The sequence below is a fragment of the Centruroides vittatus genome, unplaced genomic scaffold, assembly GCF_030686945.1.
Source record: "Centruroides vittatus isolate TY-2023 unplaced genomic scaffold, ASM3068694v2 scaffold_3315, whole genome shotgun sequence".
NCBI classification, from domain to species: domain Eukaryota; kingdom Metazoa; phylum Arthropoda; class Arachnida; order Scorpiones; family Buthidae; genus Centruroides; species Centruroides vittatus.
The window spans coordinates 4,311,531-4,329,336 of NW_027122703.1; the positions used below are offsets into that span (position 1 = coordinate 4,311,531).

Sequence of the window (17,806 nt, forward strand, 5' to 3'; positions counted from 1 at the left end):
CTTTTACTTCAATCTACAATACTAAAATAAATATAACATTCTAAAACAGGCAGCTATATATTTTCCCCCTCAAAAAAAAAATTAACTGATTTTAATCATTTATCTTTCTTGATAAATGTTTAAAATCTTACCTTACAATTAAAAATAATAAAATTTGAACCTAAAAAAGAGGGGATAAAAATTTTAACCTTTAACTGATCTCAAATAATATGATGACACTAATCTTTTTCCTATAGTACAGTAAGACCACACTTAATGTGGGGTAATGCGTTCCTAGACAACAAAGCGCTAAACGAAACAGTGTTAAACGAAGTCATTTTAACATAGAGCAAATAGGGATAGAGGAACGCGCAACCAAAAATAAACAAATTTTACTTTAATTTTAAGTTAATTTTAAATTAATTTGTATAATAATATATGTTAAATAACACAAACATGCACACAGAAATGTAAAGTTTATTTTTTGTGATAAAAGTCCCGACTTTTCTGAAATTTTTGTTTTTTTGCAATAAAGTCATGAAGTTTCTTCATTTGTCACGTTTTTTTCTTTCCTTAAGCAAATGTCGGTAGCAGAAGATCGCATCCAAAATGCCTCATTTTGCTTTTGCACTCTTCAAAATCTGGATCATTCATTACAATTTGATCAACGATTTTGATTATCGTTACCAAACTTTTACTAAGGAAATCTGTAGAGAAATTCTTTGGGTTCTTTGTTTTCAGAATCACTATTTTCCAGTTCTACATGAATTCTTTGTTCTGCCAGTTCTTGCAGGTCAACATTGGTAAGGCTCTCACCAGAAACCTGTAGTAACTCCTCAATATCCTGCTTGTCTACATCTCCTAGTCCTGCTGTATCGATTAGATTGAGTTTGGTCAACCTAACAATACAGCGATAGACTCTTCTCGTTGAGAATTCTTGGATACCTTCAGCCATAACTTCTTCCACACTCCGTTCATGCATTCATCAGTTAATTCTTGCCAAGCAAAGCCGACATTGCCTATGGCATCCATGATGTTATATTTTTTCCAAAATTGAACCAAACAAACATAGTTTTAAAGAAAGTACACTTTTTTGCCACCTTTTCCTGATTGGTTCGTGTTCATAAATAATCGTATTATATACGAATCAATAAAATGCCACAATGATTTAAATCAGCATAAATTTTGAGCTTTTTTCTAGGTTTCGAGAGGGCCACGTTATATCGAATCAGCAATAAGTGAGGCAGCATTAAGCAGGGTCTTACTGTGTGTGGTGTAATCCATCTGAATATTTAGTTTAAATTTTATTAAAACTTGTTATTTCAAATTAATTTAAGCACAAACTTTCAATGTAAAGTAGCATGATGTAATTCTATAATTTAAGTGCACAAATACCTATAAACTGATTGGTTTTATAGTTATCTTAAGGACTTTGTTTCCAAAAAAATTTCTACATATTTCAAAAATTAATTTTTTAGCCATTTAATGAGATATTGAGCATTCTGAGATAAAGTTTTTACTTCTCTCAAGTTAATAAAATTTTAGTTAAAGTAACTTGTTTATGCAAATCAATAGTCATATTTAAAGTAGAAACAGAACATATTATTTACGTAACTACGAATATTGACTTTGTAGTTTATATTCATTTGATCATTTGAACAAATATCACTCAACTCAATTTTTTGAAATATTGAACAACACAATTTTTCTGAGAAAGTTATAACTAGAGGAAAAAAGATCTTGTAATTATGATACACAACAGTGAAATTAATAAATGCTTGTAATTAGATACTACTAAAAGTTAATTATTAATAAAGCCAAGTAAAATTCTGATAGAAGCAGATTTTAATTTAGAATCAATCCATGAAGCTATAGAATCGGTACTGTCCATTCAAAACATTGATTTTTACAGATTTTATCATTTAAGAGATGTTTTCGGGTAAATAAACTTTCTAAAATATTTATATTTTATTTTTTCTCATATTTAGATCCTTTAGATGAAGAATTTCTGGCATGTATATAATCTACTATTAGCAGAAACATCTTGAAATAAAAACATTATTATTCAATATATATTTTATGATAATATAAGAATTTTCATACTTTGGATGAATAATAATATAGTAATAAACAATACAAATTATGATTATTTGATATATCATTTTTTAACAGGAACTTCCTATTATTTTAAAGCAAAGTACATTGGTATTACTGAACTTGTATGCACTAAACAGGTTCATGCATTTGTTTTGTTTTTGACTTAAGCTAGTACTATAGTCATTTATCAAACTTTTAATTATTAAATTATTTATCTTAAAGACTAATTACAAATTTTAAAATATTTTTCTTTGAAGTAAATTTACTTTGTTTTCCTAATTAAAAATTAAATTAGCATAACAACAAAGTTAATTATATGTTATCAATTAATTATGTATTTATTTAAAAAGAGTTTGATAATTAGAATAATTGCATCTGTTTTCATTCACTACATTTTAATTTACATAATAAATGTAACAATTTAATAATTAAATCATTACAGATAAGCACAGAAACTTTTTCCTAAATAGATTTTAAATTAATTTCTTTTGTTATATTAGAATATTGTAGTGTAGAATTGTTTGATAAGTTTTGAAATAAATTTTACATTTAGCATTTGTATAAAAAGAAAATTCAATATATTTTCAAATAATTTATTACTATATAATTTTTATCAAAATTCTCTCTCTCAAAAAAAAAAAAAAATCTTAACATTTTTCATAAATATCTTAAATAATGCTCTTGGGCAAGTTCTAATAATGCATGCATACAACCTAAATACACTTTAAAATATCTTTTTCAGTTATCCTCAATTTCATTTCCACGTAATATTTTTATGCTATATATCATTTTCAGTTTTAAACTAACAGTATTCTCTTTCTCTCTCTTTTTTGAGAGGGAGAATTTTTAAAAAATTCTTATAGTTAATTTCCATGGTTAATATTTCTTAAAAATAAAATTATAAGATTTCAAAAAGTTTCTTTAACATTAAAATTTATACATAGAAAATCTAAATGAAAATATCTGATTTTGCAGCAGAGTTTTAATTTTCTGATATGCAACACTATCTAAATCAAACAATTGCAAAAAAATCCATTATTATTATTATTATTATTTTCAACTATTTTCATAATTTTATTTCCACACACTATCCACGCTAAATATCAATTTAGCAGGAAAATAAAATTATAAAAAAAAATTAAAATTGATAAAATTATTTTAATCTTTCCAACAAAATGGTAGGAGAGACTGAATGTTGAAAAGATAAACACACAAGTTTATTACACTAGACAAGGACTCTTAGCAGTACTTAATAAAATAATTGATGAAAAGATAAGAATCAAAACATATAATTGATTCTTCTGTTTTCAACTTTAATAAAATTTTAAAATCTTTTTAAATAAAAGTCTATTCTTAATCTATGCTATTTTTATTATAAAAAAGATTTTATCAATTCTAAACAAAAATTTTAACATTCATAGAATTTATCTTAAGACATTCTATACAATGTATAGGGAGCCATACAGCATTTATATAACATATTATAGTCATAACATAACTAAATTGTATAATATAACAATATATTATTTATTATAAATAACTTATTAGTTTATAAAATTCTATAGGAAAAAACGTCACTGAAAAATACTTTTCTATAATTCATAATAAATATATATGTCAATAATTTGTACCAATTCTATCTTTTAAATATAGAATCACTTTGATCAATGACCATAATATATTGTAGAATTAAATATGTTACATTAAAATTTTCCATCTTGCTTGCTTATCATCTGAGATTGTGATGATAAATCAGATTGTTTTCTGTCAAAAATGATGCTAAGTTTCACAACTCATTATCATTTTTGGTTTATAAAGAAAACTACTACATTAAGATTACAAATAAAGTTTATTTTTAAAAATTTTTAACACTGATAAAATTGAACCATTAGGTTATTCTGAACAAATTACAATGAAATTTGAAATTAAAATTTTTTATAACAAATATTTACTTTATTGTTCACTTAAATTCAATAAGTGGATTTCAGTGAAACAGAGTGATTGTTGTTATTTTAAAAATTTGAAGCTATTTTCATAATTCAAATATTTTTAGTTAACAAAAACTTTTACAAATTTTAAGATTAAAACTGAAAACTGAGTCAGCTTCTTTAAACTCTCCCTCCTGTAATTCTTTAATTAAGAATTTAATTAAAACTTTTAATTTAAATTGAAATAAAATAAGAATAAAAATTCAACAAGAATTAAGAAGCTAAAAGATTTTAAAAATTACATGTAAAAGCTAATTAAAAACATATAGTAAACAAAAGCAAAAAATTTACAAATGTATTCAGATAATACATAGGCTATTTTTTTCAACCTCTAATGGTCCATAAAAGAAAGACAAGAGTAAAGAACAAAATAAATTTATTACTAAAAGTTAGGTACAAACATGGTTACTTTTTGACATAATTACTGTGAAGATTGAGGCATTTGTCATAACTGTGGATGAGCTTCAAAATCCCCTTTTCATAGAATGTTGCTGCCAATGACTTGAGATGGGCCCTAACATTGTTTTGAAGATAGTCATTAGTGCCCTCCTAGCCACTTTTTCTGTTCAGGAAAGAGGTGGAAGTCACTTGACGCCAAATTATGGCTATACACTAGGTGTTTAAAGATGGTGAAGACGTCCACCTAGCTTGCAACTTTTTAATGTGTGAAAACTTCCACCTCTTTCCTGAATTGAAAATGTGGCTAGGAGGGCAGAGATTTGAGACTAATGACAATCTTCAAAACAATGTCGTTAAAGCCATCTCAATTCACTGGCGACAACATTTTATGAAGAAGGGATGGAAAAAGCTCGTCCAAAGATATGACAAATGACTCAATCTTCACGGTAATTATGTCAAAAAGTAACCATGTTTGTACCTAACTTTTGGTAATAAATTTGTTTTGTTATTTACACTTGTCTTTGTTTTATGTTCCATCAGAGGTTGAAAAAAAAATTGCCCTCGTATTTATAAATTTTACAAAATTCTAGGAAAATATCTGTTCCTAAAAACAGAAATTAAATTTTACATATCTTTTATTCCAATCTATTTATAAAATATTAATATTGATAAAATTAGACAATGACAACATGATTGTCAAATTCTGAAAACATTTCTTTAAATTAGTTTAATTTAATAACAAATTCAACATTTTCTTATTAACTGCTAAAACGTTTTACTTCCTGAAATAAAACAAATTTAATATTATAGTAGGTTTTCAGATTACGAGTTTGCATTCTAAATTAAGTCATGTATATTGATGCTCAAAATTGTTTCATGTAACACCAAAGTTTAAGATGCCATTCTAAAATAAGTCATGTATAAAATAAGTTAATTTATTTTCATACATAAACAAAATTTTATCATTTAAACTAATAGTAAACATGTTCTGCGTGCATGTAGGAAGAAAGGACTAATAAATTACAAATAAATTTGGCCCTAGAGGAAGGTGTCACGTGCCATCTCATCCCCAAGTTTAGTAAAGTTGTTTATATTTATAGAAAGAACTAATAGTTGGAAACTACAAGAGAAAATCTTTAAAATTAATTTAGCTTTAGTTCAACAGTTGTATATTTAAAACTTATTTCATTAATAGAAATATTGTTGTATATAAGTTATATTCAAATAAAAGTTTGTCAAGGAAAGTTTTGTGTTGACTTGTCAGTGGCTACCTGGATGTTCCCTGAAGTAAGTACACCAAGAGAATAATTGAAGAATAACTATTGTTCAAAGTAATCATTGTAATGAATTTTCTACAATCAGAGACATCCAAACAAAATGACAGATGTAAGCATTACCATTAATGGCCAAAAATCATAACTATGTTATACACAATTTTAAAGTGAGAATGTATTTTTTACAATAGTGTACTGATTTTTCTATTGCATTATTTTAAAATTGCATGTTTTAAACACACTGTAATTTTATTAATTTAGTATCAATAATCCAATATAAAATTATATAGGCTTGAAATCTCAAATATAATTGCATTAAAGCTTATTTTATAAACTGATTTAAATAATATTTAAAATATTAATAAAATTATTACATTTGAGAGACAAAACTTTAATTATTTAAATCCTAATAATTAAAAATAATAATACCTCATGATCCCTATAGCAAGGTTCCCTGAGATCACTTGGAATCCTATGATTGTATGCCTTTGAAACCAGCCATAATATTGAAGCTCGTTGCTTAGCCTTAAAAAAAAAAAATTGTCAATTTAATTATGAAGTTATTCTTTAAAAATGAATAAAGTAATTAACTTGCTATTTAAAATTTCTATTATCAGTAAAGTTTAATAAAATGTTCCATGTTATAAATCAGATATTAATATTACATTTTAAACATGCAATTTTCTCAAATTAATTCTCTTAAATCAACTTTTTTATTTATATATATAACTACTTATCAAATAGCTATCATTGATTATGAATCATCATACCATTCTTATTAAATCTCAATGTTATTTCCTTTCTTCCTTCAGAATATATTTATTTAAATTTAAAGACAGGTTAACTTTGTTAAAAATACTTAAATTAAATTATAAATACATATGAAAAGTTTTAAATAACTCAGGCATTACTAAAAATATATTACTATTGTAAGAGAATCAACTTAATTTACTTAACATAAATAAATAAAATCATCTTTTTTATGCATATTTAATATTTTTATGCATTTTTTATGCTATATATTTAATATTTATAATTACATTATTAGTTTTTTATTCTAATTTAAATTTTTTTTACATTTGAATACATAGTTGTATAATTATACATTTATCAGATTGAAAGTTAAAATGGTGTATATAATATGAAATTATTTTTAAAATATTTAAATACTTCCTTATATAATAAAGTAAAAAAAAAAAAAAGCTTGTTTATTAAGAGCATTCTGTATCTTCATTTATAGCTTATAGGTTATTAGCTCAAAGACAAGAAAAACAAGGTACTTCTTTTTTCTTTATTTAGCCTACATTTAAAACAAATAGCATCAACTGTTTATTTTTAAAGCGTTAGAATGAATATATTTAAGTCATAATAAATATACTTTTTGCAACAGAAATAAAAATAGTTTTTTAACTTAAAATAAATGCATGCAGAAAATTTTCAAAAAACGAATATATTTAAACATACATATCTTTATCTGAAAATGTTTTGATGAACCATTATTTATATTTTGAAAGTTAGCTAGATTAATGCAATGTTTAAAGGGATGTAGACGTGATAGGCATTTATGCTTTAACATTCTTCAACGAAGTAATAAAAATTTATTAGTTAGACTAAAGTATTTGGCCATTTTCCAATACTGTTAAACAATTTTCTCAGATAAAAACAATCCTTTGAATTCTCCATTAGAAACAATCAAATTTAAATTAAAAAGAATCCAAACACTTAAATATTAATGTATAATAATCCTTAAAGAAGCACATGAAAATTTCTTGTTTTTCTAATATATTCGTTTTTATTTTTAAAAGTTCATCTTATTATACAGTATTTCTACTTTAAATAAATAAAATATGACATTAATTTTTTGAGCATATACTTATTCATACGATTGAAATTTACGAATTAAATAATAAAATGCACAATCTTAATTAAAACGTGTTAAAATTCATTTATCCTACAAAAAAACAGAAAGGCAAATTTATTCAGTACTGTAAATATTGAATTAATGTAGTCACGAATGCGAGACAATCTTGTTAAACGGCAGATTTGAAAGATTTAAATGAAGAGTCGCCATTCATCACAGAACAGCAACAACACCGTTCTGGCAAAACTAGGTCTACCTACACACACGTACCACCGTCAAACGAAAACCACATGGTAAAAGAAACCGAATATTAAAGGGGTATTTATCTCGTTACTCACCAGAAATAAATCCTGACCACTTCGTTCTCTCACTAGAAACAACGACTTACTTAAGTGAACCATTTACGTGGAAATAGTCAAACAGAAATCTAATTACAATTCCATCTTAGATGTATGAGTAGCGAGCGACCTCGTTGTAAATGACGCCCGAGATATGGGGCAACCTACACGGCCATGTGGGTGGGGACTACCCCTACAATAGAGACAAGACTCAAAGCCATCTGGTCTAATAAAAAGGTGTGCATTCATGCTTCACGAAGTCGCGATGTCATTGTACGTTATAGGTTGTGAATACACTTTTAAAGTTTTTCACAAAACTTACTTTTTAACAAGAAATTAAATCATCGCGAACTACTTAAAACACCTGTTTACCGTCCTTTAGGGTCGGGCAAATAACCTCAGCGAAGGGCAGTATATAATACTAGACACGAAGCTACTTCAGTCATTAGCATGAAACGTTCACGTATAAAATTTCGAGCTTGTATATCTCTTCTTAATACCTTCCACGACGACACGAACCTGTTAGGTAAGCTTCGACCTTGACGATTATTTTCTTTCAGGAAAAATGGATGTACTTAAGTTATATGCCTTTCTTCGGCTAAATTATTAATTACCACTTTTAAACTTATAAATTTAACAGGGTGGTAATTTGCTGCTTTATTATATATTTATATATATGCAAATGTACTGTATAGTACGTTCTAATCGAAATAAAGAACAAAAACAGAAATTGTATACATCTATTGAAAATATTTTTATCCAACCTTCGCTATCTATTGTATCGCTTTTCTCTACTTAAACAATTGATATATGAATCGATGAATGGTAAAATAGTGAGACTGATAAATCCCTCAGGGGAATCAAAACAAGTAAGGCAGGGGGAAAAAATACCGCCTACGTATAAGAAGCTGGACGAACGAGTCGGCAATTCCCCTTTACTGCTCCGATGGATGGGAAGTATCTGAGCACCTGCAACACGTCACCGGACACGACCCGTCAACAGTCTGTGGAAATTTGTAATAGTTAAGGACGACGAATATTAAAAAGTGCCAGAGTGGGCGCAGACACTGAGGAGGTGACGTTAGTGCTACCTACGAAAGACCGCCCACACCCAAAATTTTGTCGGTGACCACCTGTTCCACTAGACTTAACCACTGTTAAGCAATTGCACAGAACCTCCAAAACTCGACCTTTCTTTCCGGTTCGTTTCCAATACTTCTATAATTACATCAGTAGCACTTTACACTACACTGATTAACGACGCTCCATTATCCATATATAGTTATGTGGATAGTCGAGTATATCCATAAATATTATTAAAAATTTTTATTTTAAAAAAAGGGGGAGATTACAAAGTTTAATGGGTTTACTAAGTAGAACGATAGCAAAGGAGAAATTTGTCCGACGACCAGGAATAAGGCGCCGATACCAGAGTGTTATGACGTCACGTCTCGACACCACAATGGATTTACTCCGGATATTTTTGGGATTGTCGCGTGTACGTCGAGTGCTATCATAATCGCGAATTTAATTGAGATAATACAATTATCACAATTCATTATAACACTACACAATTCAACAGCATATCAAATACAGTATTTGTATCTCGATTCTTTAATCAATATATTTTCCATTATTTTAAAAATAAAATCTAAACTAATGCGTAATTATTAATTTATCTTCAATTAAAAATAATTTAAAAACAATTATGCTGCTTTGAAAAAGTTTAATATATTTTTAAAAAATTAATAAACTTTTCTAAAAGAATCTATTAGTAATTTATATTTTTATTTTAAAACAGTGGAAAATTAATCTAATAATAATATTAACTAGATGTGAAGACAGCCCATAAAGAGTTATTTTGACGGTAGGCAGAGTTGTATGACAACATTCTAAAATATTTATTTCCACCTACACACCAAAATATGATAATCGTTCGATAACGATTCATTGGCTCTTTAGATTCAAGATCCTGTTTGTTTAGTCTATTACTATACTACCATTATAAAAATATTAAATATTCAAGTGAAGTCAATTTAAAAACTAAAACAAAAAATTCTCTCCTTTTTAATATTTTAAAAACCATCAAGATTTATCTTAAAAAAAATGGATGAAAAGACTATTTTAAAAAGGAATAAATGCACTTTTATTAATTTTAAAATACATTTTCAATCACTGTTTTGATGAGCTTTACACTTATATAACTTTAAAATAAATACTATTTTGGTATTTTTTTTATTTTCGAAAAAATAAAAAAAAACTATCAAAATATTTTAAAATGCAAACTAATGCAACGTTATGGATATAAATTAAATATATCATCATATTTCTGTACGTTGGATTTCGAATAAAATAACATTATATAAGCTCTATATAATCATAATTTGTTTATCTAAAGAAATATTTAGTAAATTTTTTATTTGCCTGCACTTATTCATATCATTTAAATATTATTATTTAATATATTTTTTTAAACTTCCAAAAATTGACTAAATAAATGCCTAATAAAATATTTTTTTCGATAACATTTTATTAGAAACACTAGTGCATAAAAAGCACGCTTGAATCGAGTATTAAATTCGATCAAATTTTAGGTAATGTACAGGTACAGTACGTGTATGTATTACTGTATATTATAAACAAACATATTCGATATTATTAATATTGGAATATTAAGTCTATAGATGTAAATACATTTTTTAAAATTTATTTTTAATATAAAATTTTTATTTAATCGTTATTACAACATCCTGATATATTCTTAAGATTATTTAGAATTAGAAATTATAGCAGTATTAAATAATTAAACATTCAAAGCAACGACTACTATATGATCTGTAGGGCACGCTTTTAAAAAATCGATTTCAGATAATAAGATTGTATCTACAAAATTATTTTGTCCTAAATATGTTAGGTCATAGGGTAATTTAGTGTTAAATCACAATATTCTGCTAAATTTAGGCAATGATTAAGAGAAAATCGAATTTAAATATTTTTATTCGTCAATTATTATTTTCGATTCATCCTTATTTTAACATAATTTAATTTATTCGTTATGTATATTATTATTATTATTATTATTCTGATTAAAGTAATATCAAATCTGCTATATTTACAGCTGCTAAACTACTAAAAATAAATTTGAACTATAAAAATATTTTTGAAGCAAAAACGAATAAAATAAAATTGTGAAAACAGCGATAACATAGCACCTAACAGGAAAGCAGATAAACTGATTAGTAAATTCATACAATGCAAATCCAATTGTCGAAATGCACTCTAGAAATACTTAAGAATTAGTAATCTTTTAGAATATAATTGTCTACAATACAATCTGAACTTCCTTTTCAGACAGTAGATTCTATTTGTTTCATTGAATACACCATTACAGTAAAAATGATGTCAGACTAAAGTTTAGAATAATATTACTCGGCTCCAACATTCTACATATTTTAAATTTAAAGTACAATATCTAAAATTTAACACTTTTACAATTGAAATATAATTATTTCCTATCTTTCGGAACATTTTTTCTGTAGTCATAACTTGTACAATCAATGTAATACGAGATCTCAAACAAGCACAATCAAAAACAAATGTAGATAAGGTAAAAGTCATAAATTTTGTTTTAAAAAAAACTGGATATAAAATATTTTCTGAAATAATAATAGATTACAATTAGTTTTACTAAACTTTTAAAACTGTACACCTTAATTGAAAATGTAAAACCGATCCAACAAAATGTTTTATTGTAAGTATTTTTTAAAGTAAAATAATTTTTTTCAAATATAAAATTAATTTAAAGAATAATTTTCAACTTGACTATGAAAAGAATTTAAAAAAAAAAACAAGAATGTGAAATATTTAAACAAAGGGAAAAAGAAAAAGTACTTAATTTTAAAGACACTTAATAAAAATAGCAATAATTGTATTCTTAACAATAAAAAAAAACAGTTTCTATTAAAACTTCAATACCAAAACTAATTTATATCAAATTTCTACAAATATATATCATTATTATGTGAATAAAATGAAGTCAATGAAACTGGTTATAATATCCAATACCATAACGTTCAGCTACCAATTTAAAATTAGATCATACAATGTCGCAACTAAATTGGCTAAAAACTGTTACTAATCATTTCCGTTCTGTATAAATAATTAAATGACATTGAAATAATAATTCTACATATTTAGTAAATTGCCAGATAAAATTTTAAAGTGATTTATCTCAGTCTTCATTCTTTTTCTCTTCACAGCTATATTTTTGAGTGACAAATTTAACGAAAAGTGACTATATTTAGACTGGAAATTTGAGAAAAACTAGATTTGAGATGTTAATTTATAAAATCTCATATTTTTTACTAATTTATTAAATAATATCATTCAACAATGACTTCGGCAAACGAATAATTTCGAAAACACCTATTGCGTTAGTTATATTTTTTTAAAATAATAAAAATATTAATGTAACTTCAAAAATATTTTTCACAAATGTGGAAAAGATAATTTAGCTTTACTGTTTTGTTTTAATACGCTATATTATTAAGCAATTAATTTTTTTAAAAAAATATAAAAACGTAAATGTAGTAGTATGTAACATTTTAAACTGTTTATTTATTTAATTCCTCAAAAGATTCATTAAAATAATTCATCTAGAATAATATCAGTAATGATAATTTAGGCCATTAATAATAATAGATAAAAAAATTTATAGTTCGTACTAATTCATCTTTTGTTCCGTCCAGGAATATATTATATAACATGCAAGACGTTCATTAAAATTTTTCTAATCATTGTTACATTTAATAATTTGAAAATCGCATGCCAATGCCTGCTGTTATTTAGAAATAAAATGGCTAGAAGTACGATATATAATTAATTGAAATAACTAGCACATCCTTGTGGTCCACATTGGACTGAATCTCAGTACAGAGATAAACTACAAATCAGTCTGATGTTTCAGAAATTATTTTATTTACAACTCCATCAGAGGTTAGACCCGTCTAGATCGAGAATCAATATCAAATTTAGAAAATATACATTTTTCAATCGGAGTTTGATCCTCATTTATAATTCGTTTAAAATATGGTTATAGTAAACTAATAAGTTTTAACATATTTTTACGTAAGATTTAATAGTATAATATTTTTCCCCTATGAGAAAAATATCTATCAGAAGTAGAGAAAAACTAAACTAAGAAAATCTTGTATTAATATTAATGCAAAAATATTGGAAAAATATACAGCGGAGAACCGATAAATCCGGTCGTCGATGATCTTTGTCTTCCGTGTTATACTGTCGCAACTATTTTTTGTCATTTTTATTCAGGCATTTTAAAAAATGACTAATCGAAAATGCATCCAGTTTACAACTGTGTGCAAGCATCAAGCGTGTTCTCCCTTCTAAACAGCTATTCGGAAACTTGTTTCTTGAAACCGTATATTAAGAATACTGTCAAAAGCCGAGACTGCGTAAATGCAGATTTTTACTTCGTTAGTGATCCTATTTCCAAACAACTCATATTACACGTGGTTCCTTATTATCAAAATTTGATGCTATCCGATTCACCGTCATACTGTTTAGGCCGGATAATCGAGCCACTGTATTTGGTAAAATTAAATTGAATTTTTGGTTAACTAATTCGGTGAGTTTTTCATGAAATCTTTTCAAAATTGAAAACCAGAAAACATTCTCATATAACAGATTGAAAGCAAATGATATCTCAAAATTTAACATCAATAAACAATTTTTTTTTTAATTTTCAGAGATGATATTTATATTTGCTAGGTGATTTATGATTTTTGATAAAATTAATCGTAACAGATGAGAGAAAGAGTATACAAATTTTAGTTACGTTAGTTTGAAATAGGAACTTCTGTTAACTGTTAACATTGCCATTTAAAATAATTTTTTACATTATTTTTCCCAAAATGTTAATATATATTTTTTTAATTTTCAGTTATTATTTAATTATTAACGTTTACTTTATCTGCGATGTTTTAAAGGAAAATAAGAAATTCGCAAAGTAAATAACTAATTACTCCTCCTATTTTTTGTGTGTGATTTTCTTAACTTAAACACAGAAAACTGAGTTCCAAGTATAATAAAACTTGCTGAAATTATGCATACATGAATACTTTCAAGTTTGTACGACTGTAATTCTGTCCTGATTTAAATCGCGATTGCAGTTAAGCTCACAAAATCAAGCCTTATGTTACGATTAACTTAAATGATTCCAATCATATAACGAAATAAATCTCTCTCTAACATGATTAATACGCTAAAATATTACACAAAATGAAGTAAAATGTACAAAATCTTCTCTTAGAAGATAATTGTCCTATTCATTAATCGAACAATTACGTTTATTATAATATTTTAAAGAAAATAAAAAATTCGCAATGAAAATAATTACTTATTACTTTATTTGTTGTGTAAATCTCATAAAAACAAAAAACCGAGTTTCAATCAAAGCTAATAAAATATATTAATTTGGATTACCAAATTGTTCAACATTATTCTTTATGAGCAAATAGATTAGCGTTTACAGCCTTTAGTACAAAATCAGAGAAATATGAATAATTATGATTTTATTATTTAAATTTAAATAATTAATGAAAGCATCATACTAAATATATATATTAAAGTAACATTTTATTAATTTCCATCATAAATATGTAGGCTTAATAAATTAGAAACATTCCATACCAGCAGTTTAGAAAATCAAAAGTAATTTCTCTAAAATTTTAGTGAAATTGTATATAGTCAATTACAGAATAGTTTACAATTAGTAACTATCATAATTAATCAATATCATTAAAAATACTAATATATTGAAACTTCCATCATAAATCTTGAAACAGTAATAGAATTGACTATTATTATTTTTCTGTATTCAATAACTTAGTAGATTTTTCTTAGTAACTTAGAAATTTTTCACACTTTAAATATATTATACAAATAATAAGTTTTACATTGGATTACAAGGTCAATTCAGTTCTAACTAGGATTTACAGATATGACCATTATTTATATTCTCTGAATTTAGACTAAGATTTATTATATTTACAATCAAATTGGTATTTCATAAAATTGATTCTTTTTTCTTGAATTCACTACTTACAATGAATTATCTTACATGAGATATAGGAAGGAAAAGGTTTTCAAGTTCATAAAAATTATCAGGAGGATATAAATCAAATAAAAATCAAGATTTTTCAAGAAAATAGATGAATCTCTTACTATCTAATCATTTGGCCAAATTTTGTATAAGATTTTATTTAAATTCTAATATCTTTATAAATTATAAAATATTTCTATATTCTTTCAGATCAATAATAGTATGTTTTTGTCTACAATTACTTTCCAAAGTATAGAAATTTATTTTTTAATTAAGGATTACCCTGAAGAACTTGGCTTCTACTGTACTATTTTAGATGTGGTTTTTTTGCATTTTTGCAGGAAATCGAACATATTTTAGACCCCTCTAAACATTCTCTGATTAGCTCAGACGAGGGAAAAACCTAATTCTTGCACCCGGTGAAAACGGGTAAGATCAGCTATGTAACTATAATGGTTATCACATGTAAGGGTTTATCACATCAAGTGATCAATCTAACACATTTTAAAAATTCTTTCTTGGGGTACTGTACACAATTTAAAGAATTTTTAAAATGTATTAGATTGGGCACTTGGTGCGATAAACTCTTACATAAGATAACATTTGTAAATATAAATCAACTACCATAATATAATATAGTGAAGAGTTAAGTACAAAATTATCTAATAATCTTAATCTTTGCTGTTGTTATTTTTTGTCCAAGCAATGCCAGACTCATCTGCTACTTCATAATGAAACAGCTTTATTAGACTATAATAAATAATTAAATGAGGAATCACTTGACATTAAAACTGTTCTAATTTTAAATTTCAATATTTATTCATTAAAATATTACAACTGGAAATCTTGTTTATTTTAATTAAATTTTACTTTATAAAATTATGAAAAATACATTTAATTTGAACTTGTTAAAGCTACACTGTCAGCAACAACAATAAAAACTTATCATTTTTGTCATTTGTCTATATCAACAAAACACTCACTCAAATCATTATCTCTGCATTTTCATTGTAGTCAGTTTATCAATGAATTCGCTGGGAATTGATAGTATTGTAGTGTGAAAACAATCAACTAACTAATCAATAGAAAATTCTTGTAACTCCTAGCAGTATCCAACATAGATGGAAGAATAGTGTATGTAAAATCATTACAGTTTTACAATATGTTAAAAAAAGTATCTACTGAGAGAGATAAAAACAAAATATTTGGAAAAAATAATTTATCAAATATTTACAGAGACATGTTGAAAAACCTTTGTTTTTAATGTTAACAGTTGAATTGAAATTTTTGTTTCTTTTGCAATGTTATTATAATTAATGGATTTAATCTATTACTGCTAACATTTTGATAATTTTCCTAATAATAATAAATTTAATTGTTGATGTCTTAGAATCATATCTTTCACTTTTATGATCACTAAAAAGGGAGTTTTTGGACAAATAAAACAAAATGTTATGTCCTTTGAATCCAATGTTCACCTGAGTTCAAGAATTACTCAGAAGATGAATTTATTCTCAGATATATTATTCAAATGCATTTCAGGGTAGAGTATTCACCAATCTCTCTTTGGAAAGATACAATCTGTGACAGACTTTATACCAATTTTTCGGGTCTCTCCGACATCAATTATGGGAACAATTGATTATTACAGTGATGAATGTCAGAAAGGCAGAAAAAATTAGTATAAACTCTGTCACAGATTGTATCTTTACCAAAGAGAAATTGGTAAAAACTCTGACCTGAAATGCATTTGAATAATATATCTGAAAATAAATTTGTCTTCCGAGTAATTCTTGAACTCTGGTCTTTTTTTTACAGCAAGATATTGCTGTAATAAAAAGACTGCATTTTAAAGGTTTTTAAGGTGTATTTGTATGTTTGTACGTTATATTTATTGTAGTAATTTAATTATCTATTCACAAACTTGCACACTAGACGTTAAGAAAGCTTTAAAGTTTAAAAACATCCCATAATTGGTTTCGTTTGGTAGAAATCAGAATTTTTTCGATTCTTTCCTGAAGATTAACAGATAAAAAAACATTAGATGCTGTAATAAAAACAATTGCATTTTAAACATTTTTAAGGTTTATTTATTGTACTAATCATATCTTTACGTTTAACATTTGTATAAATCCCATTATTTAGCATATTGTATTCCTAAAACAGTAATCTAAAGTACAGTATAGGTGCAGCAGAAATAGAAAAGCATTCTAAAAATTTTAATGACACACTTCATTAGTATATCAGTAAATATAAGTGTTTAAATTCATGGATCACTGCTTTAGTTCAATCAAAATGGTACATTTAGGAGTTAGAGAAATATACATGAACTTTCTATTCAAATGGAATATTCAATGGGATTTAAAATGCCATTTAATATCTCACTTGGAAGACATTTGATCATTTCATTTCTAATTTCGTCCAGACCAGGCGATTTGCGTGCTTTTAGTTTACTTATTGCGTATTCTAATTCTGCCTGAGATATTGGATCATCTAGAAGAGGGATATTTCTGAATGAGAGACTGTTCAAAAGAATAACTGAATGGGGTCCTGAGAAGTGCAATTTCAAAAAATCAGCCCAAATCTCTTTTGGAATGACATTAACTGTATTCTTCTTTGTTCTGAACTTATTTACCAATGACCAAAATTCTTTTGTATTTTTTGTATGTTGTAATTATAGCTGAATTTTGGCTTGAAATAAGTTTCTCTTAGCTTTTCACAATGACTTATAACTTTTGTTTAATTAA

At 25.8% G+C, this 17,806-nt stretch overlaps 2 protein-coding genes across 2 annotated transcripts in view; one reads left to right on the plus strand and one right to left on the minus strand.

Annotated features, from left to right (window-relative positions):
• The window catches only part of LOC136988460 (NAD(P) transhydrogenase, mitochondrial-like), a 267,559-nt gene that overhangs the window by 73,229 nt on the left and 176,524 nt on the right, over positions 1-17,806 (plus strand). The gene's annotated exons all lie outside the window — the stretch shown is intronic.
• The window catches only part of Patronin (calmodulin-regulated spectrin-associated protein patronin), a 74,453-nt gene that overhangs the window by 34,157 nt on the left and 22,490 nt on the right, over positions 1-17,806 (minus strand). Inside the window, 1 exon segment of the mRNA XM_067286346.1 lies at positions 6,167-6,262. Coding sequence (XP_067142447.1) covers positions 6,167-6,262 — 96 coding nt within the window.